Source organism: Pseudophryne corroboree, chromosome 2, assembly GCF_028390025.1.
Source record: "Pseudophryne corroboree isolate aPseCor3 chromosome 2, aPseCor3.hap2, whole genome shotgun sequence".
Lineage (NCBI taxonomy): Eukaryota > Metazoa > Chordata > Amphibia > Anura > Myobatrachidae > Pseudophryne > Pseudophryne corroboree.
The window spans coordinates 1,038,359,282-1,038,386,838 of NC_086445.1; the positions used below are offsets into that span (position 1 = coordinate 1,038,359,282).

The 27,557-nt window shown below is 49.2% G+C and overlaps 1 protein-coding gene across 2 annotated transcripts in view; it reads right to left on the bottom strand.

Annotated features, from left to right (window-relative positions):
- GRAMD1C (GRAM domain containing 1C) overlaps positions 1-27,557 on the bottom strand; it is a 302,062-nt gene that overhangs the window by 113,969 nt on the left and 160,536 nt on the right. For both annotated transcript variants that reach the window (XM_063956793.1, XM_063956794.1), the window contains one exon: positions 23,065-23,145. In XM_063956793.1, the coding sequence (XP_063812863.1) occupies positions 23,065-23,145 (81 nt within the window). The remainder of the gene's footprint in view (positions 1-23,064; positions 23,146-27,557) is intronic.

Consider the following 27,557-nt stretch of genomic DNA (forward strand, 5'->3'; position numbering starts at 1 on the left):
CCTGATCACGGGTAATGACACTCAGCCCCTGTCCTGATCACCTGTAATAACACTCAGCCCGTGTCCTGATCACGGGTAATAACACTCAGCCCGTGTCCTGATCACCGGTAATAACACTCAGACCCTGTCCTAATCACCTGTAATAACACTCAGCCCCTGTCCTGACCACCTGTAATAACACTCAGCCCATGTCCAGATCACCTGTAATAACACTCAGCCCCTGTCCTGATCACCTGTAATAACACTCAGCCCCTGTCCTGATCACTGGTAATAACACTCATCCCCTGTCCCAATCACCTGTAATAACACTCGGCCCCTGTCCCGATCACCTGTAATAACACTCAGCCCATGTCCAGATCACCTGTAATAACACTCAGCCCCTGTCCCGATCACTGGTAATAACACTCAGCCCCTGTCCCGATCACCTGTAATAACACTCAGCCCCTGTCCTGACCACCTGTAATAACACTCAGCCCATGTCCAGATTACCTGTAATAACACTCAGCCCCTGTCCTGATCACCTGTAATAACACTCAGCCCCTGTCCCAATCACCTGTAATAACACTCAGCCCCTGTCCCGATCACCTGTAATAACACTCAGCCCATGTCCAGATCACCTGTAATAACACTCAGCCCCTGTCCTGATCACCTGTAATAACGCTCAGCCCCTGTCCTGATCACCTGTAATAACACTCAGCCCCTGTCCTGATCACGGGTAATAACACTCAGCCCCTGTCCTGATCACCTGTAATAACACTCAGCCCCTGTCCTGATCACCTGTAATAACACTCAGCCCGTGTCCTGATCACGGGTAATGACACTCAGCCCCTGTCCTGATCACCTGTAATAACACTCAGCCCCTGTCCTGATCACCTGTAATAACACTCAGCCCCTGTCCTGATCACCTGTAATAACACTCAGCCCCTGTCCTGATCACGGGTAATAACACTCAGCCCCTGTCCTGACCACCTGTAATAACACTCAGCCCCTGTCCTGATCACGGGTAATAACACTCAGCCCATGTCCTGATCACCTGTAATAACACTCAGCCCCTGTCCTGATCACCTGTAATAACACTCAGCCCCTGTCCTGATCACCTGTAATAACACTCAGCCCGTGTCCTGATCACGGGTAATGACACTCAGCCCCTGTCCTGATCACCTGTAATAACACTCAGCCCCTGTCCTGATCACCTGTAATAACACTCAGCCCCTGTCCTGATCACCTGTAATAACACTCAGCCCCTGTCCCGATCACCGGTAATAACACTCAGCCCCTGTCCTGATCACCGGTAAAAACACTCAGCCCCTGTCCCGATCACCTGTAAAAACACTCAGCCCCTGTCCTGATCACCTGTAAAAACACTCAGCCCCTGTTCTGATCACCTGTAATAACACTCAGCCCCTGTCCTGATCACCTGTAATAACACTCAGCCCCTGTCCTGATCACCTGTAATAACACTCAGCCCCTGTCCTGATCACTGGTAATAACACTCAGCCCCTGTCCCGATCACCGGTAATAACACTCAGCCCCTGTCCTGACCACCTGTAATAACACTCAGCCCCTGTTCTGATCACCTGTAATAACACTCAGCCCCTGTTCTGATCACCTGTAATAACACTCAGCCCCTGTCCTGATCACCTGTAATAACACTCAGCCCCTGTCCCGATCACCTGTAATAATACTCAGCCCCTGTCCTGATCACCGGTAATAACACTCAGCCCCTGTCCCGATCACCGGTAATAACACTCAGCCCCTGTCCTGATCACCTGTAATAACACTCAGCCCCTGTCCTAGGGGGTCATTCCGAGATTATCGGCTATGATCATTCACACTGACATGCGGGGCGGCGATGCCTTTGCACTTCAAGAGTAGCTCCTGGCCAGCGCAGCTTTAGCGTGCTGGCCGGGAGCTACTCATTGCTTCACGGCCCGTAGTGGCTGCGTGTGACGTCACGCAGCCGCTGCGGGCCGCCCCCCATTCGGTCCGGCCATGCCTGCGTTGGCCAGACCAAACCCACGAAATGGCGGCCAAACGCCGCCGTTCCGCCCCCTCCCGCCAAGCAATCGCCTCTGCCTGTCAATCAGGAAAAGGTGATCGCATCCCTGCTACGGCCTTTGGCCGCCTGGCTTGCGCCGGCGCACTGCGGCGCATGCGCAGTAGGGATCCGTTCGCTCTGCTACGTTAAAACGCAGCGAGCGAATGGGTCAGAATGACCCCCCTGATCACCTGTAATAACACTTGGCCCCTGTCCTGATCACCTGTAATAACACTTGGCCCCTGTCCTGATCACCTGTAATAACACTCAGCCCAGCCCTGGATTCTGACCCCAGCATCACACTGAAGGGCAGAAATCCTCACTTTACTTAACCCCTTGTGTACTCGAGGCCAGCAGAAATGAATGAGCTTCCCAGAGAGAACTCAGACTGGCACAGTAACAAAACTGCACAGCTCCTGTACCTGTGTATTACTCATTATCTGCGCTTAATAATAACTAGTAAAAAAACGACTGTAATTAGTGATATGTAAGTGCATTATAACTAAACAGCTGTAATTAGACCCCTTTTCCGCAGCCACAATAACCCAGGTTACGGCTCAGTGAAAAAGGATCCCAAAAAATAACCCAGGTCCACTTACCCAGGAATCCAATCCTGGTAGCTATCAGGGTCAGACCTGGGAAGGGGGAACTCTGAGCGGGCACATCAGGGGGAAATTCAGGGCTGGCACACAAGGGGAAGCTCTGGGCCAGCCCTTAAAGGGGAAATTCTGGACTATTACATAAGGGAGAAATTCAAGACTGGCACATAAGGAGAAGGTCTGGGCTGGCACATAAGGAGAAGCTCTGGGCTGGCACATAAGGAGAAGCTCTGGGCTGGCACATAAGGAGAAGCTCTGGGCTGGCACATAAGGGGGAGCTCTGGGCTGGCACATAAGGGGGAGCTCTGGGCTGGCACATAAGGGGGAGCTCTGGGCTGGCACATAAGGGGGAGCTCTGGGCTGGCACATAAGGGGGATCTCTGGGCTGGCACATAAGGGGGAGCTCTGGGATGGCACATAAGGGGGAGCTCTGGACTGGCACATAAGGAGAAGCTCTGGGTTGGCACATATGGGGGAGTTCTGGACTGGCACATAAGGGGGAGCTCTGGACTGGCACAAATTGTGGGAGCTCTGGGCTGGCACATAAGGGGGAGCTCTGGGCTGGCACATAAGGGGGAGCTCTGGGCTGACACATAAGGGGGAGCTCTGGACTGGCACATAAGGGGGAGCTCTGGGCTGGCACATAAGGGGGAGCTCTGGGCTGGCACATAAGGAGAAGCTCTGGGTTGGCACATAAGGGGGAGTTCTGGACTGGCACATAAGGGGGAGCTCTGGGCTGGCACATAAGGGAGAGCTCTGGATTAGCATTTACATAGTTAAGTGAGGGCTCTGGGCTTGCATACAAGGACATGAGCTGGCATATAAAGACATAAGGGGGGTTCTGAGCTGGCATATAACTGAATGAGGTGACTCTGAGGACTGATGCATTTAGGAGTGGAGGTATGTCTGTGAGCATATAAAGGGTTTGACTGTGAGGCAAAATAACCAGTTGGTAAGTCAACCCGTGTAAAAATAATGTTGTCATTATATTAATATGGCGCTCCAAGATACAAGTCTGGATGCTTCTGATCTAATATAATGATGGTGTAGGCACTGTCCTCTACGTATCACCATCACTGGCTCTGTCTTTCAGCGTACCACATGATTATATAGCGTATCACATACTTTAGAATGATGTAACTGTATAATGATAAATAAGCCACTTTCAGGCAAGGGACCATACGCTATTATATAGCTCCCTCTAGTGTCCATTATGTGAATACCTGTGTGCTGCCACTATCTGGTATCACTGGCCCTCATTCCGAGTTGTTCGCTCGCTAGCTACTTTTAGCACCATTGCACACGCTAGGCCGCCGCCCTCTGGGAGTGTATCTTAGCTTAGCAGAATAGCGAACGAAAGAGTAGCAGAATTGCGATTAAATAATTCTTAGCAGTTTCTGAGTAGCTCGAGACTTACTCCTACACTGCGTTCACCTCAGCCCGTTTCGTTCCTGGTTTGACGTCACAAACGCGCCCTGCGTTCGGCCAGACACTCCCCCCGTTTCTCCAGACACTCCCGCGTTTTATCCTGGCACGCCTGCGTTTTTCCGCACACTCCCAGAAAACGGTCAGTTTCCGCCCAGAAACACCCACTTCCTGTCAATCACACTCCGATCACTTCAACGATGAAAATTCTTCGTTCAGACGTGAGTAAATCTACTAAGTTTTGTGCTAAAATACTTAGCGCATGCGCACTGCGTACCATGCGCATTTTTGCCTTAATCGCTCCGTTGCGAAAATCTGCAACGAGCGAACAACTTGGAATGACCCTCACTGTGCGTTATACTGCCATGTCTTGCATTTACAATGACAAATTCCAGTCTATGGAAGACGTGGTTTCTTTATCATTTGTTTGCTGTTCCCCTGAAGATGTAGAATGGAAAATGCCCGTGTGACACCTGCTGAAGAAGTGTGCCTCACATGAGGCCACTGAGGCATTGACCTTTGTGAGGCAGCAAAGAGTTGGGGATTGATGTAACAGAATCCTTGCTGCAAGGTATAAGAGGAGAATGCTGCTCTGGGCGTAACACATGCCAGTCTGTAGTGCGCGCGCCCATAAGGAGTGCTTCAATCCGCGGAAGAAACACTTTACTGACTACTGGACATCCTGACTGTGAGATGGGCGAATAACGAAGTGCGCAGTGGAGCGACCTGTCGCCACGCACGCGTATAAGTCGCACTGCACATCTGCCGCGATGCGATGTCGGTCACAGACAGGATTTATTTGCAAATTGACAGTCAGGTACCGTCTGTGGGATGTAATGGGGGTGGCAACTGAAATGCAGCCGCATCGCAACTATTACACAGCACGTGTTTACAAATGGTTCCGCCCACAGCAACCAATTGGATTATAGCTCTCATTCTAGCACTGGTAAGAAAAGCAAACATCTGATTGGTTACTGTGGGATGTAGCCCTTTGTAGACAGTGCATAATGGGGGTCATTCAGATCTGATCGCTGCTGTGAGATTTCACACAGGGATCCGGTCTCTAGGTCGATAGTAACTAGGTCGACAGGGTTTCTAGGTCGACAGGGTCTCTAGGTCGACAGGTCAAAAGGTCGACATGAGTTTTTCACGATTTTTTTCTTTTTTTGAACATTTTCATACTTAACGATCCACGTGGACTATGATTGGAATGGTAATCTGAGCCGAGTGCAGCGGTAGCAGAGCGAGACACCTTGCCCGAAGCATGGCGAGCGAAGCGAAGGGACACGGTGCACTAATTGGGGTTCCCCGTCACTCTACAAAGAAAACAACACCAAAAAAACATAAAAAAACTCACGTCGACATTTTGACCAGTCGACCTAGACCATGTCGACCTGGAGACCCTGTCGACCTAGTTACTATCTACCTTCTATACCACACCCGGTAATTCAGATCTGATCGCAGCTGTGAGATTTCGCACAGCGGGCGATCAGATCAGAACTGCGTATGCGTTTGCACCGCAGTGCGCAGGCGCGTCAGACAGCTACAACGGGCATTGCCGGTCAGCGACGCGATGGTGCGTAGGATCCATTTGCACGGGCGTTCGCAAGGAGATTGACAGGAAGAGAACATTTGTGGGTGGTAACTGACCGTTTTCAGGGAGTGTCTGGAAAAACGCAGGCGTTCTCAGGGCGGGTGTCTGACGTCAGCTTCGGCCCCGATCAGCGGGATTCAGTCGCACTGTAGGAGTAAGTCCTGAGCTGCGCACACACTGGATTTTTGCAGCTTGTTCTACACATGCGTACACACAACTGCACAGCAAAAATACTCTCCCCTTGTAGGCGGCAACTATCTGACCGCAGGGCGGCAAAAAATGCAGCCAGCAATCAGATCTGAATTAGGCCCAATGTTGTTACACATTCCCCCCTGAGTGCTAATAGAAGTTACTAAGCCTTCTGTGAAAAATTCCATGTGTGGGGTGCAGGGGTGTAGTAAGGGTGATTCCGGGGGAGCTCCAGAAGAGTCAAAGGGCGCATCGCCATCACTGACAGCCAGCACATGCCGGAGTTCTGACACCCTCTTTATATATCTCACTGTCTGCTTGTAGCTGTGCAGCAGGGGTACTTCTGTCCTGCTACAATGCCCTCTTCCCCGGCTACTGCAGCACCTCTTTCTGCCCCAGCTGTTGCAGCACCTCTCCCTGCCCCACTGTTGCAGCACCCCTCTCTGCCCCGGCTGCTGCTGCAGCACCTCTATCTGCATTAGAAACTGCAGAGTAACATGTATACACGGCTCTACTGTGGCATAATGTGTATAAATGACTCTACTGTGGTGTAACGTGTATAAGCGGCTCTACTGTTGCATAACATGTATACGCAGCTCTACTGTGTTGTGTAACGTGTATAAGGGGCTCTACTGTGTTGCATAACATGTATACGCAGCTCTACTGTGTTGTGTAACGTGTATAAGGGGCTCTACTGTGTTGCATAACATGTATACGCACCTCTACTGTGTTGTGTAACGTGTATAAGCAGCTCTACTGTGTTGTGTAACATGTATAAGGGACTCTACTGTGTTGTGTAACATGTATAAGCAGCTCTACTGTGTTGTGTAACGTGTATAAGCAGCTCTACTGTGTTGTGTAACGTGTATAAGGGGCTCTACTGTGTTGCATAACATGTATATGCACCTCTACTGTGTTGTGTAACGTGTATAAGCAGCTCTACTGTGTTGTGTAATGTGTATAAGGGGCTCTACTGTGTTGTGTAACGTGTATAAGCAGCTCTACTGTGTTGTGTAACGTGTATAAGCAGCTCTACTGTGTTGTGTAACGTGTATAAGGGACTCTACTGTGTGGCAGAACATGTATAAGGGGTATAACCGTGTGGTGTAATGTGAACAACAGACAATACTGTGCGGTATAATGTGAATTGGTACTATTCTGTGGCCACGTCCTTCCCCATCAAGCCACACCCCTATATCATTGTTGCGAGCCTTTGGCGTGCACTGTCCCTATTTTTTTATTTTTTATTATGTCTTTCTTTATTGAATTTTTCATTTTAAATTCAATACAAAAATGATACATACACACTACAATACATTATTATATTCATGATTCCAATCACAACATTGCCCCACATTTACCCAAACCCTGCCCGGCATACATTACGCTAACTTCTCCGTCTTCCCCGTCCTCCTGCCGCCCACACCCTTGATTAATATTCTGAATATATACATCATTCTGGTTCAAGAATTACAGTAAAACACCTAGCCTTATCATTCCTTCCTTCTATTCCCAGGATTTATTACCCTCCTCCCTAAAATCTAACTTACCTTGAGCCCTCTCATTCCTATAATAACAAGTAAGATGTCGATTAGTAGAGCTAATAATTAAATCATTCCACTCCGAATTAATTAAAAAAAAAACATTTGTGAGATTTATTAGTATACTAAATGTCAGTATTATTATTGCCTTAGTGCAATCTCTTACCACTCATATATACCAACTAACTCACTTAACAAATACCTGATTGTAAACCAGTGTTCAATTCTAAAATCACTTTCATATTATATGTGTATTATTCTATCACCACACTTCTCTTTGTGATATGTGGATTTTATATTGAAACCCGTGTTTATCTACGGAGAATATCTATTATGGAGAAAGATATTTTATATTTCGTACTTTATACCTGGGTGGTGGCCTTATCATTTCTGAACTGGTTATATCTGTGTTTCTCTAGTATGTCCTCACTCCTAAACCATAAAACAGAGGGAGGAATCAAGGGGGTAAATTTACTAAGATGGGAGTTCTATTTTAGATGGGCTGTTGCCCATAGCAACCAATCAGATTCCAGGTATTATCTTCTAGAAGGTGCTAGATAAATGAGAAACAGACCCTGATTGGTTGCTATGGGCAACATCCCATCTTAAATAGAACTCCCATCTTAGTAAATTCACCCCCAGGTGTAACTACAAAACAAATAAAGAAAAATGTAATAAAGTTATACAAAATTAATCTCTCCCCCCCCCCCCCCCCCCCGAACCGACGCCCTGAGATCACGACCTCTGATTACCAGAATGAACCTATTCTTCCTAGATCCTTTAACCACTTTCGTTGGTATTACTAGTCGCTCTTCTATTTTTTCCCCTCCTCCCTTTCAGGTTCCCAGCAGACCCAGACTGTTATCCTGCATTATTCCCAACCTAGACTTTATCCAACAGTCCCGTTTCTCATGAAATTTACCCAGGGCGTTTCGGAGGGATACATAACTCTCTCTTGTCTTATAATAAGAATTTACTTACCGATAATTCTATTTCTCGGAGTCCGTAGTGGATGCTGGGGTTCCTGAAAGGACCATGGGGAATAGCGGCTCCGCAGGAGACAGGGCACAAAAAAGTAAAGCTTTACTAGGTCAGGTGGTGTGCACTGGCTCCTCCCCCTATGACCCTCCTCCAGACTCCAGTTAGGTACTGTGCCCGGACGAGCATACACAATAAGGGAGGCATTTTGAATCCCGGGTAAGACTCATACCAGCCACACCAATCACACCGTACAACTTGTGATCTAAACCCAGTTAACAGTATGACAACAGAAAGGGCCTCTTAAAGATGGCTCCTTAACAATAACCCGAATTAGTTAACAATAACTATGTACAAGTATTGCAGATAATCCGCACTTGGGATGGGCGCCCAGCATCCACTACGGACTCCGAGAAATAGAATTATCGGTAAGTAAATTCTTATTTTCTCTATCGTCCTAAGTGGATGCTGGGGTTCCTGAAAGGACCATGGGGATTATACCAAAGCTCCCAAACGGGCGGGAGAGTGCGGATGACTCTGCAGCACCGAATGAGAGAACTCCAGGTCCTCCTTTGCCAGGGTATCAAATTTGTAAAATTTTACAAACGTGTTCTCCCCCGACCACGTAGCTGCTCGGCAGAGTTGTAATGCCGAGACCCCTCGGGCAGCCGCCCAAGATGAGCCCACCTTCCTTGTGGAGTGGGCTTTTACAGTTTTAGGCTGTGGCAGGCCTGCCACAGAATGTGCAAGTTGAATTGTGTTACAAATCCAACGAGCAATCGACTGCTTAGAAGCAGGTGCGCCCAACTTGTTGGGTGCATACAATATAAACAGCGAGTCAGATTTTCTGACTCCAGCCGTCCTTGCAATGTATATTTTTAAGGCTCTGACAACGTCCAACAACTTGGAGTCCTCCAAGTCGCTAGTGGCCGCAGGCACCACAATAGGTTGGTTCAGATGAAATGCTGATACCACTTTAGGGAGAAAATGCGGACGAGTCCGCAGTTCTGCCCTATCCGAATGGAAGATTAGATAAGGACTTTTATAAGATAAAGCCGCCAATTCAGATACTCTCCTGGCAGAGGCCAGGGCTAGTAACATAGTCACTTTCAATGTGAGATATTTCAAATCCACCTTTTTCAATGGTTCAAACCAATGGGATTTGAGGAAATCTAAAACTACATTTAGATCCCACGGTGCCACCGGAGGCACCACAGGAGGCTGTATATGCAGTACTCCCTTGACAAAAGTCTGGACCTCAGGGACAGAGGCCAATTCTTTTTGGAAGAATATTGACAGGGCCGAAATTTGAACCTTAATGGATCCCAATTTGAGACCCATAGATAATCCTGATTGCAGGAAATGTAGGAAACGACCCAGTTGGAATTCCTCCGTCGGAACCCTCCGATCCTCGCACCACGCTACATATTTTCGCCAAATGCGGTGATAATGTTTCACGGTGACTTCCTTCCGTGCCTTAATCAAGGTAGGAATGACTTCTTCTGGAATGCCTTTCCCTTTTAGGATCTGGCGTTCAACCGCCATGCCGTCAAACGCAGCCGCGGTAAGTCTTGAAAAAGACAGGGACCCTGCTGTAGCAGGTCCCTTCTCAGAAGGTAGAGGCCACGGTTCGTCCGTGAGCATCTCTTGAAGTTCCGGATACCAAGTCCTTCTCGGCCAATCCGGAACCACTAGTATTGTTCTTACTCTTCTTTGCCGTATGATCTTCAATACCTTTGGTATGAGCGGCAGAGGAGGAAACACATACACTGACTGGTACACCCAAGGAGTTACCAGTGCGTCCACAGCTATTGCCTGTGGATCTCTTGACCTGGCGCAATATTTGTCCAGTTTCTTGTTGAGGCGAGACGCCATCATGTCTACAATTGGTCTTTCCCAACGGTCTATTAACATGTTGAAGACTTCTGGATGTAGACCCCACTCTCCCGGATGAAGATCGTGTCTGCTGAGGAAGTCTGCTTCCCAGTTGTCCACGCCCGGGATGAACACTGCTGACAGTGCTATCACGTGATTCTCCGCCCAGCGAAGAATCTTGGCAGCTTCTGCCATTGCACTCCTGCTTCTTGTGCCGCCCTGCCTGTTTACATGGGCGACCGCCGTGATGTTGTCCGACTGAATCAACACCGGCTTTCCTTGCAGGAGAAGTTCCGCCTGGCTTAGAGCATTGTAGATTGCTCTTAGTTCCAGAATGTTTATGTGAAGAGACTTTTCCAGACTCGTCCATACTCCCTGGAAGTTTCTTCCTTGTGTGACTGCTCCCCAGCCTCTCAGGCTGGCGTCCGTGGTCACCAGGATCCAATCCTGAATGCCGAATCTGCGGCCTTCTAATAGGTGAGCCTTCTGCAACCACCACAGAAGTGACACCCTTGTCTTTGGTGACAGGGTTATTCGCAGGTGCATCTGCAGATGCGACCCTGACCATTTGTCCAACAGATCCCTTTGGAATATTCTTGCATGGAATCTGCCGAATGGAATTGCTTCGTAAGAAGCCACCATTTTTCCCAGGACTCTTGTGCATTGATGTACTGACACTTTTCCTGGTTTTAGGAGGTTCCTGACCAGATCGGATAACTCCTTGGCTTTTTCCTCTGGAAGGAAAACCTTTTTCTGAACCGTGTCCAGAATCATTCCTAGGAACAGCAGACGAGTTGTCGGGATTAAATGGGATTTTGGAATATTCAGAATCCACCCGTGTTGTCTTAGCACCTCTTGAGATAGTGCTAAAGCTGTCTCCAGCTGTTCTCTGGACCTTGCCCTTATTAGGAGATCGTCCAAGTATGGGATAACTAATACGCCTTTTCTTCGAAGAAGAATCATCATCTCGGCCATTACCTTGGTAAAGACCCGAGGCGCCGTGGACAATCCGAACGGCAGCGTCTGAAACTGATAGTGACAGTTTTGAACAATGAACCTGAGGTACCCCTGGTGTGCGGGGTAAATCGGAACGTGTAGATACGCATCCTTGATGTCCAAGGATACCATAAAGTCCCCTTCTTCCAGGTTCGCTATCACTGCTCTGAGTGACTCCATCTTGAACTTGAACTTTTTTATGTAGAGGTTCAAGGACTTCAGATTTAGAATAGGCCTTACCGAGCCATCCGGCTTCGGTACCACAAATAGAGTGGAATAATACCCCTTTCCTTGTTGTAATAGGGGTACTTTGACTATCACCTGCTGAGCGTACAGCTTGTGAATGGCTTCCAACACCCTCTCCCTTTCGGAAGAGACGGTTGGTAAGGCAGACTTCAGGAAACGATGAGGAGGATCCGTCTCTAATTCCAACCTGTACCCCTGAGATATTATCTGCAGGATCCAGGGGTCTACCTGCGAGTGAGCCCACTGCGCGCTGTAATTTTTGAGACGGCCCCCCACTGTCCCCGAGTCCGCTTGAGAGGCCCCAGCGTCATGCTGAGGTTTTTGCAGGAGCCGGGGAGGGCTTCTGTTCCTGGGAAGGAGCTGCCTGTTGGTGTCTCTTCCCTCTTCCTCTGCCTCGTGGCAGGTACGACAAGCCCTTTGCTCTCTTATTTTTGTAGGAGCGAAAAGGCTGCGGTTGAAAGGTCGGTGCCTTTCTCTGTTGGGGAGTGACTTGAGGTAAAAAAGTGGATTTCCCGGCAGTAGCCGTGGCCACCAAGTCTGATAGACCAACTCCAAATAACTCCTCCCCTTTATACGGCAAAACCTCCATGTGACGTTTTGAATCCGCATCGCCTGTCCACTGTCGTGTCCATAAGGCTCTTCTGGCTGAAATGGACATAGCACTCACCCGAGATGCCAGTGTGCAAATATCCCTCTGTGCATCACGCATATAGATAAATGCATCCTTTATTTGTTCTAACGACAGTAAAACATTGTCCCTATCTAGGGTATCAATATTTTCAATCAGGGATTCTGACCAAACTACTCCAGCACTGCACATCCAGGCAGTTGCTATAGCTGGTCGTAGTATAACACCTGCATGTGTGTATATATTCTTTTGAATAACTTCCATCTTTCTATCTGATGGATCCTTAAGTGCGGCCGTCTCAGGAGAGGGTAACGCCACTTGTTTGGATAAGCGTGTGAGCGCCTTGTCCACCTTAGGGGGTGTTTCCCAGCGCGCCCTAACCTCTGGCGGGAAAGGGTATAATGCCAATAACTTTTTTGAAATTATCAACTTTTTATCAGGAGCAACCCACGCTTCATCACACACGTCATTTAATTCTTCTGATTCAGGAAAAACTGTTTGTAGTTTTTTCACACCATACATAATACCCTGTTTTACGGTATCTGTAGTATCAGCTAAATGTAACGTCTCCTTCATTGCCAAAATCATATAACGTGTGGCCCTACTGGAAAATACGTTTGAATTTCTACCGTCGTCACTGGAATCAGTGCCCGTGTCTGGGTCTGTGTCGACCGACTGAGGCAAAGGGCGTTTTACAGCCCCTGACGGTGTTTGAGGCGCCTGGACAGGCATTAATTGATTGTCCGGCCGCCTCATGTCCTCAACTGACTGTTTAAGGGAAGATAAACCATCACGTAATTCCACAAATAAAGGCATCCATTCTGGTGTCGACCCCCTGGGGGGTGACATCTGCATATTTGGCAATTGCTCCGCCTCCACACCAATATCGTCCTCATACATGTCGACACCACGTACCGACACACACCGCAAACTCACAGGGAATGCTCTAATGAAGACAGGACCCACTAGCCCTTTTGGGGAGACAGAGGGAGAGTCTGCCAGCACACACCACAAAGCGCTATATATACAAGGGATATCCTTATATTAAGTGCTCCCTTATAGCTGCTTTAATATATATATATATAGCCATTAATGTGCCCCCCCTCTCTGTTTTACCCTGTTTCTGTAGTGCAGTGCAGGGGAGAGACCTGGGAGCCGTTCTGACCAGCGGAGCTGTGACAGAAAATGGCGCCGTGTGCTGAGGAGATAGGCCCCGCCCCTTTTTCGGCGGGTTCTTCTCCCGCTATTTTTCCAGTCAGGCAGGGGTTAAATATCTCCATATAGCCCCTATGGGCTATATGTGAGGTATTTTTAGCCTTGTATAAGGTTTATATTTGCCTCTCAGAGCGCCCCCCCCCAGCGCTCTGCACCCTCAGTGACTGCCCAGTGAAGTGTGCTGAGAGGAAAATGGCGCACAGCTGCAGTGCTGTGCGCTACCTTATGAAGACTGAGGAGTCTTCAGCCGCCGGTTTCCGGACCTCTTCACGCTTCAGCATCTGCAAGGGGGTCGGCGGCGCGGCTCCGGGACCGGACTCCACGGCTGGGCCTGTGTTCGATCCCTCTGGAGCTAATGGTGTCCAGTAGCCAAGCAGCAAATCCACTCTGCATGCAGGTGAGTTTACTACTTTCCCCCTAAGTCCCACGTTGCAGTGATCCTGTTGCCAGCAGGACTCACTGTAAAGAAAAAAACCTAAACTAAACTTTCTCTAAGCAGCTCTTTAGGAGAGCCACCTAGATTGCACCCTTCTCGTTCGGGCACAAAATCTAACTGGAGTCTGGAGGAGGGTCATAGGGGGAGGAGCCAGTGCACACCACCTGACCTAGTAAAGCTTTACTTTTTTGTGCCCTGTCTCCTGCGGAGCCGCTATTCCCCATGGTCCTTTCAGGAACCCCAGCATCCACTTAGGACGATAGAGAAAATATCATTAACTAATGCCCTCCACTTAACCACTTCTGGAGGGTTACTTGACATTCATTCACAAGCAATAATAACTTTGGCCACCGTGATAAGACTAACTATATAGCTATACTTCTTATTTGTGTGTGTTCTATTTATATGTGGGTTTAATTTGGGTAATATTGGAACTGTGGACCCTACATCCCTCCATATTTGTTCCCAAAATAAATATATCAGTGGGCATTCCCACATCAAATGACACAATCCTGTGCTTTCTAACTTGCACCTCATACATAAGGAATTATCTCGCAAGCCGGCTCTGTTCAGAGGGGGTAATTCAGACCCCAGAGTTAGATGTGGGTGGGTTATATTGGTTCTGTGCAGGGTAAATACTGACTGCTTTATTTTGACACTGCAATTTAGATTTCAGTTTGCACACACCCCACCCAAATCTAACTCTCTCTGCACATGTTACATCTTTCCCACCTGCAGTGCACATGGTTTTGCCCAACTGCTGCTACGATCAGGTCTGAATGACCCCCATAGATAGCGGCATATGATATACTCTATGGAACACAAACAAATATACCTGTTGGTATGTAACACATGCCATGGCCTGCTTTATTGTACCTAACGCCCGGGTCCACTGCTCAGTAGAGATCTGTCCCAAATCACTTTCCCATTTAATTTTAAGATACTCTAATGGATCTGATGACAAGCATAAACTGATGACATCTGACTCTTATGGCCAAGCTTAGACAGTATGATTTTAACTGGAGTAGGTGATATAATAGGCACTTTTTTGCTGGAACTGGGTCTGTATGGCATGACGTAGTTGCAAATATCGAAAAACAGGATTTTGATACCTACCGGCAAATCCTTTTCTCCTAGTCCGTAGAGGATGCTGGGGTCCACTTAATGACCATGGGGTATAGACGATTCAGCAGGAGCCATGGGCACTCTAAAGACTTTTCAATGGGTGTGAACTGGCTCCTCCCTCTATGCCCCTCCTCCAGACCTCAGTTATAGGAATTGTGCCCAGGGCGACGGACATTTCGAGGAAAGGATTTACTTTAATACTAGTGGTGAGATACATACCAACTCACACCCCAACCATGCCGCACACATGGTATTCAACATAACACACGCCAACAGGCATGAACCAATTGCAGCAACATGCTGAAACTAATATAACACAACTTGTGTAACTTCAATAACTAAACTGCAGGTAAAGTACGCACTGGGACGGGCGCCCAGCATCCTCTACGACTAGGAGAAAAGGATTTACCGGTAGGTTATCAAAATCCTATTTTCTCATACGTCCTAGAGGATGCCGGGGTCCACTTCATGACCATGGGGCTTATACCAAAGCTCCAGTACGGGCGGGAGAGTGCGGATGACCCTGCAGCACCGATTGACCGAACTTGAGGTCTTCATCGGCCAAGGTGTCAAACTTGTAGAACTTTGCAAATGTGTTTGACCCTGACCAAGTAGCTGCTCGGCAAAGTTGTAATGCCGAGACCCCCCGGGCAGCCGCCCAGGATGAGCCCACCTTCCTATTGGAATGGGCCTTCACCGACGTCGGTAACGGCAATCCAGCCGTAGTATGAGCTTGCTAAATGGTAGCTCTGATCCAACGTGCAATAGTCTGCTTGGAAGCAGGACACCCAATCTTGTTAAGAGCATACAGGACAAACAAAGACTCTGTTTTCCGTATTCCAGCTGTTCTAGCGACATAAATCTTCAAAGCCCTAACCACATCTAGAGACTTTGGCTCAGTAAACGTGTCCGTAACTACTGGCACCACAATAGGTTAATTTATGTGGAAAGATGAAACCACCTTTGGAAAAAAATGTTGACAAGTTCTCAACTCTGCCCTATCTTCATGGAAGATCAGGTAAGGGCTCTTGTGAGACAAGGCCCCCAACTCAGACACCCGCCGTGCGGATGCCAATGCCAAAAGCATCACCACTTTCCAAGTGAGAAACTTCAACTCTATCTCTTGTAGAGGCTCAAACCAATCCGATTGAAGGAACTGCAACACCACTTTAAGGTCCCATGGTGCCACAGGAGGCACAAATGGAGGATGGATGTGCAGAACCCCTTTCACGAAGGTCTGAACCTCTGGAAGAGAGGACAATTGTTTTTGGAAGAACACTGATAAGGCCGAATTCTGGACCTTGATTGATCCCAATCGGAGGCCCGCCTCCACACCAGCCTGCAGAAAATGGAGAAAACGTCCCAACTGAAACTTTTCCGTAGGAGCCTTCTTGGATTCACACCAAGACACATATTTTCTCCAAATACGGTGGTAATGTTTCGACGTTACTCCTTTCCTGGCCTGAATAAGGGTGGGGATGACTTCCTTGGGAATACCCTTTCGGGCTAGGATCCGGCGCTCAACAGCTATGCCGTCAAACATAGCCGCGGTAAGTCTTGATACACGCACGGCCCCTGCTGCAGCAGGTCCTCGCGAAGAGGAAGAGGCCGAGGATCTTCTATGAGCAACTTCTGAAGATCTGGATACCAAGCCCTCCTTGGCCAATCTGGGGCAATGAAGATTGCTTGAACTCTTGTTCTTCTTATGATCCTGAGCACTTTTGGGATCAGCGGAAGTGGAGGGAAGACATACACTGACCGGAACACCCACTGGGCCACTAGCGCATCCACTGCTATTGCTTGAGGGTCTCTCGACCTGGAACAATATTTCTGAAGCTTCTTGTTGAGACGAGATGCCATCATGTCTACTTGAGGAACTCCCCAAAGACTTGTCCCCTCTGCGAAGACTTGTTGGTGGAGGCCCCACTCTCCTGGATGGAGATCATGTCTGCTGAGGAAGTCTGCTTCCCAGTTGTTTACTCCCGGAATGAAAATTGCCGACAGAGCCTTTACATGTCTTTCTGCCCAGAGGAGGATCTTCGTCACCTCTGCCATTGCCACTCTGCTTTTCATTCCACCCTGCCTGTTTATGTACGCGACTGCTGTTACATTGTCTGACTGGATCTGCACGGGATGATCTTGAAAAATATGTACCGCTTGTTGAAGGCCGTTGTAAATGGCTCTCAATTCTAGAACGTTTATGTGAAGGCAGGCTTCCTGACCTGACCATTTTCCTTGGAAGCTTTCTCCCTGAGTGACAGCTCCCCAACCTCGGAGACTTGCATCCGTGGTTACCAGGAGCCAGTCCTGAATCTCGAACCTGCGTCCCTCTAGATGGTGAGAACAGTGTAGCCACCACAGAAGCGAAATCCTGGCTTTTGACGACAGGATTATCTTCCAGTGCATGTGCATGTGCATGTGTAGGTGAGATCCCGACCACTTGTCCAACAGGTCCCACATGGAACTTGCCAAACTGTATGGCCTCGTAGGCCACCACCATCTTCTCCAACAACCGAACGCACTGATGGATCAACACACTTGATGGTTTCAATATTTGTTTTACCATTTTCTGGATTTCCAGAGCTTTTTCCACCGGAAGAAATACTCTCTGAATTTCTGTGTCCAGAATCATCCCCAGAAAAGACAATCTTGTCGTCGGTTCCAACTGTGACTTTGGATCATTTATTATCCAACCGTGTTGTTGGAGTATTGACAGAGAGAGTGTGATGTTTTGTAACAACTTCTCCCTGGATCTCGCCTTTATCAGGAGATCGTCCAGATAAAGAATTATATTGACTCCTTTTTGACGCAGGAGAACCATCATCTCCGCCATCACCTTGGTGAATACCCTCGGAGCCGTGGAGAGACCGATAGGTAATGTCTGGAATTGGTAATGGCAATCCTGAACCGCGAATATCAGATAAGCCTGGTGAGGAGGATAAATGGGAACATGCAGGTAAGCATCCTTGATGTCTACCGACACCATGTAGTCCCCCTCCTCCAGACTGGAAATCACTGCCCGAAGTGATACCATTTTGAACTTGAATCGTTTCAAGTAGAGATTCAGATTTTTTAGGTTTAGGATCGGTCTGACCGAGCTGTCCGGCTTCGGAACTACAAAAAGGCTTGAATAAAAACCCCTCCCCTTGTTGTGACAAAGGTACCAGGACTATGACCTGATCCTGACATAATTTTTGGATTGCTGCTGTTACTGCTTCCCTTTCTGGAAGAGAAGCTGGCAAGGTTGATTTGAAAAATCGGCATGGGGGAACGTCTCGAAACTCCAGCTTGTATCCCTGGGACACTATTTGTAACACTCAGGGATCCAGGCCAGACAGAATCCAGCCTTGGCTGAACAGTTTGAGACGTGCCCCCACCCGAGCGGCCTCCCGCAAAGGAGCCCCAGCGTCATGCTGAAGATTTGGCAGAAGTAGGGGTAGACTTCTGCTCCTGGGAACCTGAAGTCGCTGTGGACTTCTTTCTCCTTCCCCTACCTGCAAAGAAGGGGGAACCTCTCGCTTTTTTATATTTATTGGGCCAAAAGGACTGCATGTGCGGGTGATATGTATTTTTTGCCGATGCAGGCGCAGAAGGCAAAAATGTCGACTTACCTGCGGTAGCCGTCGAGACTAACGCATCCAGGCCATCGCCAAATAAGGCCTCACCTTTATATGGAAGAGCCTCCATATTTCTTTTGGAATCTGCATCCGCGTTCCACTGGCGAATCCACAACGCCCGCCGAGCCGATACTGCCATGGTAGCGGCTTGTGAACTCAAGAGTCCAATTTCTTTCATCGCCTCCAGCATGTAGGCGGCAGCGTCCTTGATATTCCCTAACTTAAGGAGTATCTCATCTTTATCAATCGTGTCAATTTCTGATGACACACTTTCTGACCATTTTTCAATAGCGCGACTCACCCACTCGCAGGCAATAGTGGGCCTGAGCAGCGTACCATTAGCAACATAAATGGATTTCAATGTAGTTTCCATCTTTCAGTCTGCCGGCTCTTTTAGTGAAGCCGTGCCAGGTGCAGGGAGAATTACCTTCTTTGTCAACCTGGACAGTGCACTGTCTAACACAGGGGGTGACTCCCATTTTTTCCTGTCCTCCACCGGGAAAGGATAAGCTATCTGAATTCTCTTGGGAATACGAAATGTATTTTCGGGATTCATCCACATCCCTTCAAAGAGAGTATTAAGCTCGTGGGAAGGAGGGAAAGTGACCTTAGATTTCTTTTCTTTATAGAAATAAGCCTTCTCCTGAGGTACAGGAGTGGCTTCCGTGACTTCCAGAACTTCCCTTATAGCCACAATCATATATTGTATATTTTTTGCCAATTTATGATCTATTTCCCTGGAGTCACTATCGTCGACACAAGAATCAGTGTCTGTGTCGGTATCAGTATTCGCAAATGGTCTCTTATGTGACCCAGACGGGTCGCCTGCAGATGGAAGAACAGAGCCCTGAAAAATCACATCTTCCACAGATTTTCTCCAGTATTCTGCATGAGATTCAGACTTATCTAACCTCCTATTGATATGATGCATACTATCACGTATTTCTTTCACCCATGCAGGCTCTTGGTGTGCCGGCAGCGCCACCACATTACACTTCTGTGTCCCTAAAATGGTTTCCTCCGGGGAGGAACTCCCTGCCTCTGACATGTCTTGCACACGTGTACAACACACACACAGATACACTGGGACTTATAGGGGACAGAATCACAGTAAAATCTGTCAGAGGGACACAGTTTAGGAGCAGCCAGTTCACAACCCCAGCGCCAGGATCTAATGCCTGTGAACACAGAATGCCCACTGACATGCAGCGCTTTTTACACAGTATAACACACTTGTAAAGCACCAAATTCGCTTGTGCCCCCCCCCCCCCCCCCACCCCGTTTTGCACCCTGAATATTTGTAGTCAGAAGTGAAGGAGGACCAGCTTTGTCTCTGCAGCATGAGGAGAGAGAAAATGGCGCTGAGCAGTGTGCTGGCTGCCTGAGGAAGAAGCTCCACCCCCGCAATGGCGCGTTTTTACCTCAGAGACTGTTTGAATATTTATACTGGCGGGGGTAGGGCTGTGCCTGGGCATCTTATGCCCCCTTTTTTCCAGTTTATAGAGGTGTTTTTGCTGCACAGGGCGCCCCCCCCCCCCCCCCCCCCGCGCCCTGCACCCTGCAGTGCCTGTGTGTGTGGGCAGCAATGGCGCGCTGCGCTCCCGCCAGCCACGCCGCACCGCACCTCAGCCGTCACTTACTTGATAGAAGATCATTCTTCTTATACTCACCTGTCTTCTGACTTCTGGCTCTGTGAGGGGGGTGACGGCGCGCTGTGGGAGTGAGCATCTAGACACGGCTAGCGTTCAGTTCCCTTCAGGAGCTAATGGTGTCCTGTCAGCCAGAAGCAGAGCCATGAAACTCTGAGGAAGTTGGTTCCTACTTCTGCCCCCTCAGTCCCACGAAGCAGGGAGTCTGATTCCAGCAGATCTCCCTGAAAATAAAAAACCTAACATAAGTCTTTCCAGAGAAACTCAGTAGAGCTCCTCTGGAGTGCATCCAGTCTGCCTGGGCACATTTCTAAAACTGAGGTCTGGAGGAGGGGCATAGAGGGAGGAGCCAGTTCACACCCATTGAAAAGTCTTAAGAGTGCCCATGGCTCCTGCAGAACTGTCTATACCCCATGGTCATGAAGTGGACCTCAGCATCCTCTAGGACGTATGAGAAAAAGGCATTTTTAGGGATATTAAATTCCTCCTGAAGTTGTTGGAATGATTTAAAGATACCCTCCCTATACAGTTGATCAAAAGAAAGCACACCCTTTAGGGCCCATATATTATCTTTTGATATTTTTACCATCTCTATAGGCAGGCATCATTATATGTCTCACTGTCTGCTTGTAGCTGTGCAGCAGGGGTACTTCTGTCCTGCTACAATGCCCTCTCCCCTGGCTGCTGCAGCACCTCTTTCTGCCCCGGCTGCTGCAGCACCTCTCCCTGCCCCGCTGTTGCAGCACCCCTCTCTGCCCCGGCTGCTGCAGCACCTTTCCTCTTCCCCGCTGTTGCAGCACCTCTCCCTGCCCCACTGTTGCAGCACCCCTCTCTGCCCCGGCTGCTGCTGCAGCACCTCTATCTGAATTAGAAACTGCAGAGTAACATGTATACACGGCTCTACTGTGGCATAATGTGTATAAATGACTATTGTGGTGTAACGTGTATAAGCGGCTCTACTGTGTTGTGTAACATGTATAAGGGTTCTACTGTGTGGCGGAAAGTGTATAAGGGTTCTACTGTGCGGCGTAAAGTGTATAAGGGTTCTACTGTGTGGGAGAAAGTGTATAAGGGTTCTACTGTGCGGCGTAAAGTGTATAAGGGTTCTACTGTGTGGGGGAAAGTGTATAAGGGTTCTACTGTGTGGCGTAAAGTGTATAAGGGTTCTACTGTGTGGGGGAAAGTGTAAAAGGGTTCTACTGTGTGGTGGAAAGTGTATAAGGGTTCTACTGTGCGGCGTAAAGTGTATAAGGGTTCTACTGTGTGGGGGAAAGTGTATAAGGGTTCTACTGTGTGGCGTAAAGTGTATAAGGGTTCTACTGTGTGGGGGAAAGTGTATAAGGGTTCTACTGTGTGGCGTAAAGTGTATAAGGGTTCTACTGTGTGGGGGAAAGTGTATAAGGGTTCTACTGTGTGGGGGAAAGTGTAAAAGGGTTCTACTGTGTGGCGGAAAGTGTATAAGGGTTCTACTGTGTGGGGGAAAGTGTAAAAGGGTTCTACTGTGCGGCGTAAAGTGTATAAGGGTTCTACTGTGTGGGGTAAAGTGTATAAGGGTTCTACTGTGTGGCGTAAAGTGTATAAGGGTTCTACTGTGTGGGGGAAAGTGTAAAAGGGTTCTACTGTGTGGTGGAAAGTGTATAAGGGTTCTACTGTGTGGGGGAAAGTGTATAAGGGTTCTACTGTGTGGCGTAAAGTGTATAAGGGTTCTACTGTGTGGGGGAAAGTGTATAAGGGTTCTACTGTGTGGGGGAAAGTGTAAAAGGGTTCTACTGTGTGGCGGAAAGTGTATAAGGGTTCTACTGTGTGGGAGAAAGTGTATAAGGGTTCTACTGTGCGGCGTAAAGTGTATAAGGGTTCTACTGTGTGGGGTAAAGTGTATAAGGGTTCTACTGTGTGGCGTAAAGTGTATAAGGGTTCTACTGTGTGGGGGAAAGTGTAAAAGGGTTCTACTGTGTGGTGGAAAGTGTATAAGGGTTCTACTGTGCGGCGTAAAGTGTATAAGGGTTCTACTGTGTGGGGGAAAGTGTATAAGGGTTCTACTGTGTGGCGTAAAGTGTATAAGGGTTCTACTGTGTGGGGGAAAGTGTATAAGGGTTCTACTGTGTGGCGTAAAGTGTATAAGGGTTCTACTGTGTGGGGGAAAGTGTATAAGGGTTCTACTGTGTGGGGGAAAGTGTAAAAGGGTTCTACTGTGTGGCGGAAAGTGTATAAGGGTTCTACTGTGTGGCGGAAAGTGTATAAGGGTTCTACTGTGTGGGGGAAAGTGTAAAAGGGTTCTACTGTGTGGCGGAAAGTGTATAAGGGTTCTACTGTGTGGCGGAAAGTGTATAAGGGTTCTACTGTGTGGGGGAAAGTGTATAAGGGTTCTACTGTGTGGGGGAAAGTGTAAAAGGGTTCTACTGTGTGGGGGAAAGTGTAAAAGGGTTCTACTGTGTGGCGGAAAGTGTATAAGGGTTCTACTGTGTGGGGGAAAGTGTATAAGGGGTACAACTGTGTGGTGTAATGTGAACAGCAGACAATACTGTGCGGTGTAATCTGAATTGGTACTATTCTGTGGCCACGCATTTCCCCTTGAAGCCACACCCCTATATCATTGTTGCGAGCCTTTGGCATGCACAGTCCCTATTTTAAACATGGGGGACACCCAAAGGAAACTTTCGCCCTGAGATCCAAAAGGTCTAGAACCGGCCTGTCACCGATTTTAGGATTTTTAAATATTTTTTTCTTTTGAAATGTAACATGCACCCAATTCAGTACAGGAGAGGTGGCGCCGAAACATACCCTTGCTCCGGGCACCATGGCACCTAGCTACACCTCTGGTGGGGTGTGTTATGCCCTGATATGAGAGTATGAGGCAGCGTCACACTGGCTGAATGCGGGAGGGAGGTGTCTGCTGCAGTGGAAATGACTCACCCTGTCCAGGAGAACATTCTGCCACATCCGAAACATATTGAGGAAACTTCGATCTCTTGCAGCGAATGATGTGAAAAAATGCTGTGAGGAAGAGGAGGTGGGTCAGTGTCTGAGCCTCACACAACATAACACCCCACATAAATGTAAATGTACTGACATATCTCGGTCATTAAATTATTGCTATATTAAATTATTGCTAAAACTTATCTAAAATGAAAATTTACCCCACATCAGAAGCCATTTCTCAAACCCATATTCATGAGAGTGCAGCCAATCCATTCACTGGGAACCATTGACATCACTGACAATGCAGCCTATCCAGTCCCTGAGAACCAGTGACATCACTGACAATGCAGCCTATCTAGTCCCTAGGAACCAGTGACATCACTGACAAAGCAGCCTATCCAGTCCCTAGGAACCATTGATATCACTGAGAATGCAGCCTATCCAGTCACTAAGATCACAGCAACATCACTGAGTATGCAGCCTACCCAGTCCCTAGGAACCAGTGACATCACTGACAAAGCAACCTATCCAGTCCCTAGGAACCATTGACATCACTGCGAATGCAGCCTATCTAGTCACTAGGATCACAGCAACATTACTGAGAGTGCAGCCTATCCAGTCCCTAGGAACCAGTGAAATCACCGAGAGTGCAGCCTATCCAGTCACTAAGAACCATTAACACAGGCATTCCCAACCTCAGTCCTCAAGGCACGCTAACAGTCCGGGTTTTAGTGATATCCAGGCTTGAACACAGGTGACTTAATTAGTACCTCAGTTATTTTGATTTAACCATCTGTGCTGAAGCCTGGATATCACTAAAACCTGCACTGTTCGTGTGTGAGGACCGCGGTTGGGACATCACTGACAATGCAGCCTCTCCAGTCCCTAGGAACCAGTGACATCACTGAGAGTGCAGCCTATCCATTCACTAGGAACCGGTGACATCACTGAAAGTGCAGCCTATCCATTCACTAGGATCCAGTGACATCACTGAGAGTGCAGCCTATCCATTCAATAGGAACCTGTGACATAACTGAGAGCGCAGCCTATACATTCACTAGGAACTGGTGACATCACTGAAAGTGCAGCCTATCCAGTCACTAGGAACCAGAGACATCACTGAGAGTACAGCCTATCCATTCACTAGGAACCGGTGACATCACTGACAGTGCAGCCTATCCAGTCACTAGGAACCAGTGACATTACCGAGATTGCAGACTATCCATTCACTAGGAACCAGTGACATCACTGAGAGTGCAGCCTATCCAGTCATAGGAACCAGAGACATCACTGAGAGTGCAGCCTATCCAGTCATAGGAACCAGTGACATTACCGAGATTGCAGACTATACATTCACTAGGAACAGGTGACATCACTGAAAGTGCAGCCTATCCATTCACTAGGAACCAGTGACATCACTGAGAATGCAGCCTATCCAGTTACTAGGAACCAGTGACATCACAGAGAGTGCAGCCTCTCCAGTCACTAGGATCCAGTGACATCACAGAGAGTACAGCCTATCCATTCACTAGGAACCGGTGACATCACTGACAGTGCAGCCTATCCAGTCACTAGGAACCAGTGACATTACCGAGATTGCAGACTATCCATTCACTAGGAACCAGTGACATCAGTGAGAGTGCAGCCTATCCAGTCATAGGAACCAGAGACATCACTGAGAGTGCAGCCTATCCAGTCATAGGAACCAGTGACATTACCGAGATTGCAGACTATACATTCACTTGGAACAGGTGACATCACTGAAAGTGCAGCCTATCCATTCACTAGGAACCAGTGACATCACTGAGAATGCAGCCTATCCAGTCACTAGGAACCAGTGACATCACAGAGAGTGCAGCCTATCCAGTCACTAGGAACCAGTGACATCACAGAGAGTGCAGCCTATCCATTCACTAGGAACCAGTGACATCACTGAGAATGCAGCCTATCCAGTCACTAGGAACCAGTGACATCACTGAGAGTGCAGCCTATCCATTCACTAGGATCCAGTGACATCACCGAGAGTGCAGCCTATTCAGTCACTAGGAACCAGTGACATTACCGAGATTGCAGACTATCCATTCACTAGGAACCAGTGACATCACTGAGAGTGCAGCCTATCCAGTCACTAGGAACCAGTGACACCACTGGTTGCTGGGCACAGAGCGGGCCTGGAAGGAAAGCTGGGTGCTGGTCGCTGGATACAAAGTGGCTCTGGAAGGATGGCTGGTTGCTGGGCACAGAGTGGTCCTGGAATGAGAGCTGGGTGCTGGCCGCTGGACACAGAGTGGCTCCGGAAGGATGGCTGGTTGCTGGGCACAGAGTGGTCCTGGAAGGAAAGCTGGGTGCTGGCCGCTGGACACAGAGTGGCTCTGGAAGGATGGCTGGTTGCTGGGCACAGAGTGGTCCTGGAAGGAGAGCTGGGTGCTGGTCGCTGGATACAAAGTGGCTCTGGAAGGATGGCTGGTTGCTGGGCACAGAGTGGTCCTGGAAGGAGAGCTGGGTGCTGGTCGCTGGACACAGAGTGGCTCTGGAAGGATGGCTGGTCGCTGGGCACAGAGTGGTCCTGGAAGGAGAGAGAGAGCTGGGTGCACACAGACTGGGCATAGAGCGGGCCTGAAAGGAGAGCTGGGCGCACACTGACTGGGCAGAGTGGTCCTGGAAGGATGGCTGGTTGCTGGGAAAAGAGTGGTCCTGGAAGCAGAGCTCGGTGCTGGTCGCTGGACACAGAGTGGCTCTGGAAGGTGGCTGATTGCTGGGCATAGAGTGGTCCTGGAAGGAGAGAGAGTGCTGGGTGCTGGTCGCTGGACACAGAGTGGTCCTGGAAGGAGAGCTGGGTGCTGGTCGCTGGACACAGAGTGGCTCTGGAAGGTGGCTGATTGCTGGGCATAGAGTGGTCCTGGAAGGAAAGCTGGGTGCTGGCCGCTGGACACAGAGTGGCTCTGGAAGGATGGCTGGTTGCTGGGCACAGAGTGGTCCTGGAAGGAGAGCTGGGTGCTGGTCACTGGATACAAAGTGGCTCTGGAAGGATGGCTGGTTGCTGGGCACAGAGTGGTCCTGGAAGGAGAGCTGGGTGCTGGTCGCTGGACACAGAGTGGCTCTGGAAGGATGGCTGGTCGCTGGGCACAGAGTGGTCCTGGAAGGAGAGAGAGAGCTGGGTGCACACAGACTGGGCATAGAGCGGGCCTGAAAGGAGAGCTGGGCGCACACTGACTGGGCAGAGTGGTCCTGGAAGGATGGCTGGTTGCTGGGCACAGAGTGGTCCTGGAAGGAGAGCTGGGTGCTGGTCGCTGGACACAGAGTGGCTCTGGAAGGTGGCTGATTGCTGGGCATAGAGTGGTCCTGGAAGGAGAGAGAGTGCTGGGTGCTGGACACAGAGTGGTCCTGGAAGGAGAGCTGGGTGCTGGTCGCTGGACACAGAGTGGCTCTGGAAGGATGGCTGGTCGCTGGACACAGAGTGGCTCTGGAAGGATGGCTGGTCGCAGGACACAGAGTGGTCCTGGAAGGAGAGCTGGGTGCTGGTCGCTGGACACAGAGTGGTCCTGGAAGGAGAGCTGGGCATTGGTCGCTGGACACAGAGTGGCTCTGGAAGGATGGCTGGTCGCTGGACACAGAGTGGCTCTGGAAGGATGGCTGGTCGCTGGACACAGAGTGGCTCTGGAAGAATGGCTGGTCGCTGGACACAGAGTGGCTCTGGAAGAATGGCTGGTCGCTGGACACAGAGTGGCTCTGGAAGGATGGCTGGTCGCTGGACACAGAGTGGTCCTGGAAGGATGGCTGGTCGCTGGACACAGAGTGGCTCTGGAAGGATGGCTGGTCGCTGGACACAGAGTGGCTCTGGAAGGATGGCTGGTCGCTGGACACAGAGTGGTCCTGGAAGGAGAGCTGGGTGCTGGTCGCTGGACACAGAGTGGTCCTGGAAGGAGAGCTGGGTGCTGGTCGCTGGACACAGAGTGGTCCTGGAAGGAGAGCTGGGTGCTGGTCGCTGGACACAGAGTGGCTCTGGAAGGATGGCTGATTGCTGGGCACAGGGGGTCATTCCGAATTGATCGCTAGCTGCCGTTGTTCGTAGCGCAGCGATCAGGCTAAAAATTGGCACTTCTGCGCATGCGTATGCGGCGCAATGCGCACGTGCGACGTACTTTCACAAAAGCCGATGTAGTTTCACACAAGGTCTGGCAACGCTTTTCAATCACACTGCTGGCTGCAGAGTGATTGACAGGAAGTGGGTGTTTCTGGGAGGTAAGTGACCGTTTTCGGGGAGTGTGTGTAAAAACGCAGGCGTGTCAGATACAAACGCGGGCGTGCCTGGAGAAACGCAGGCGTGGCTGGCCGAACGCAGGGCGTGTTCATGACGTCAAAACAGGAACTAAACAGTCTGAAGTGATCGCTAGCTAGGAGTAGGTCTGGAGCTGCTCAGAAACTGCACAATCTTTTTTTGTAGCCGATCTGCGATCTTTTCGTTCACACTTCTGCTAAGCTAAGAT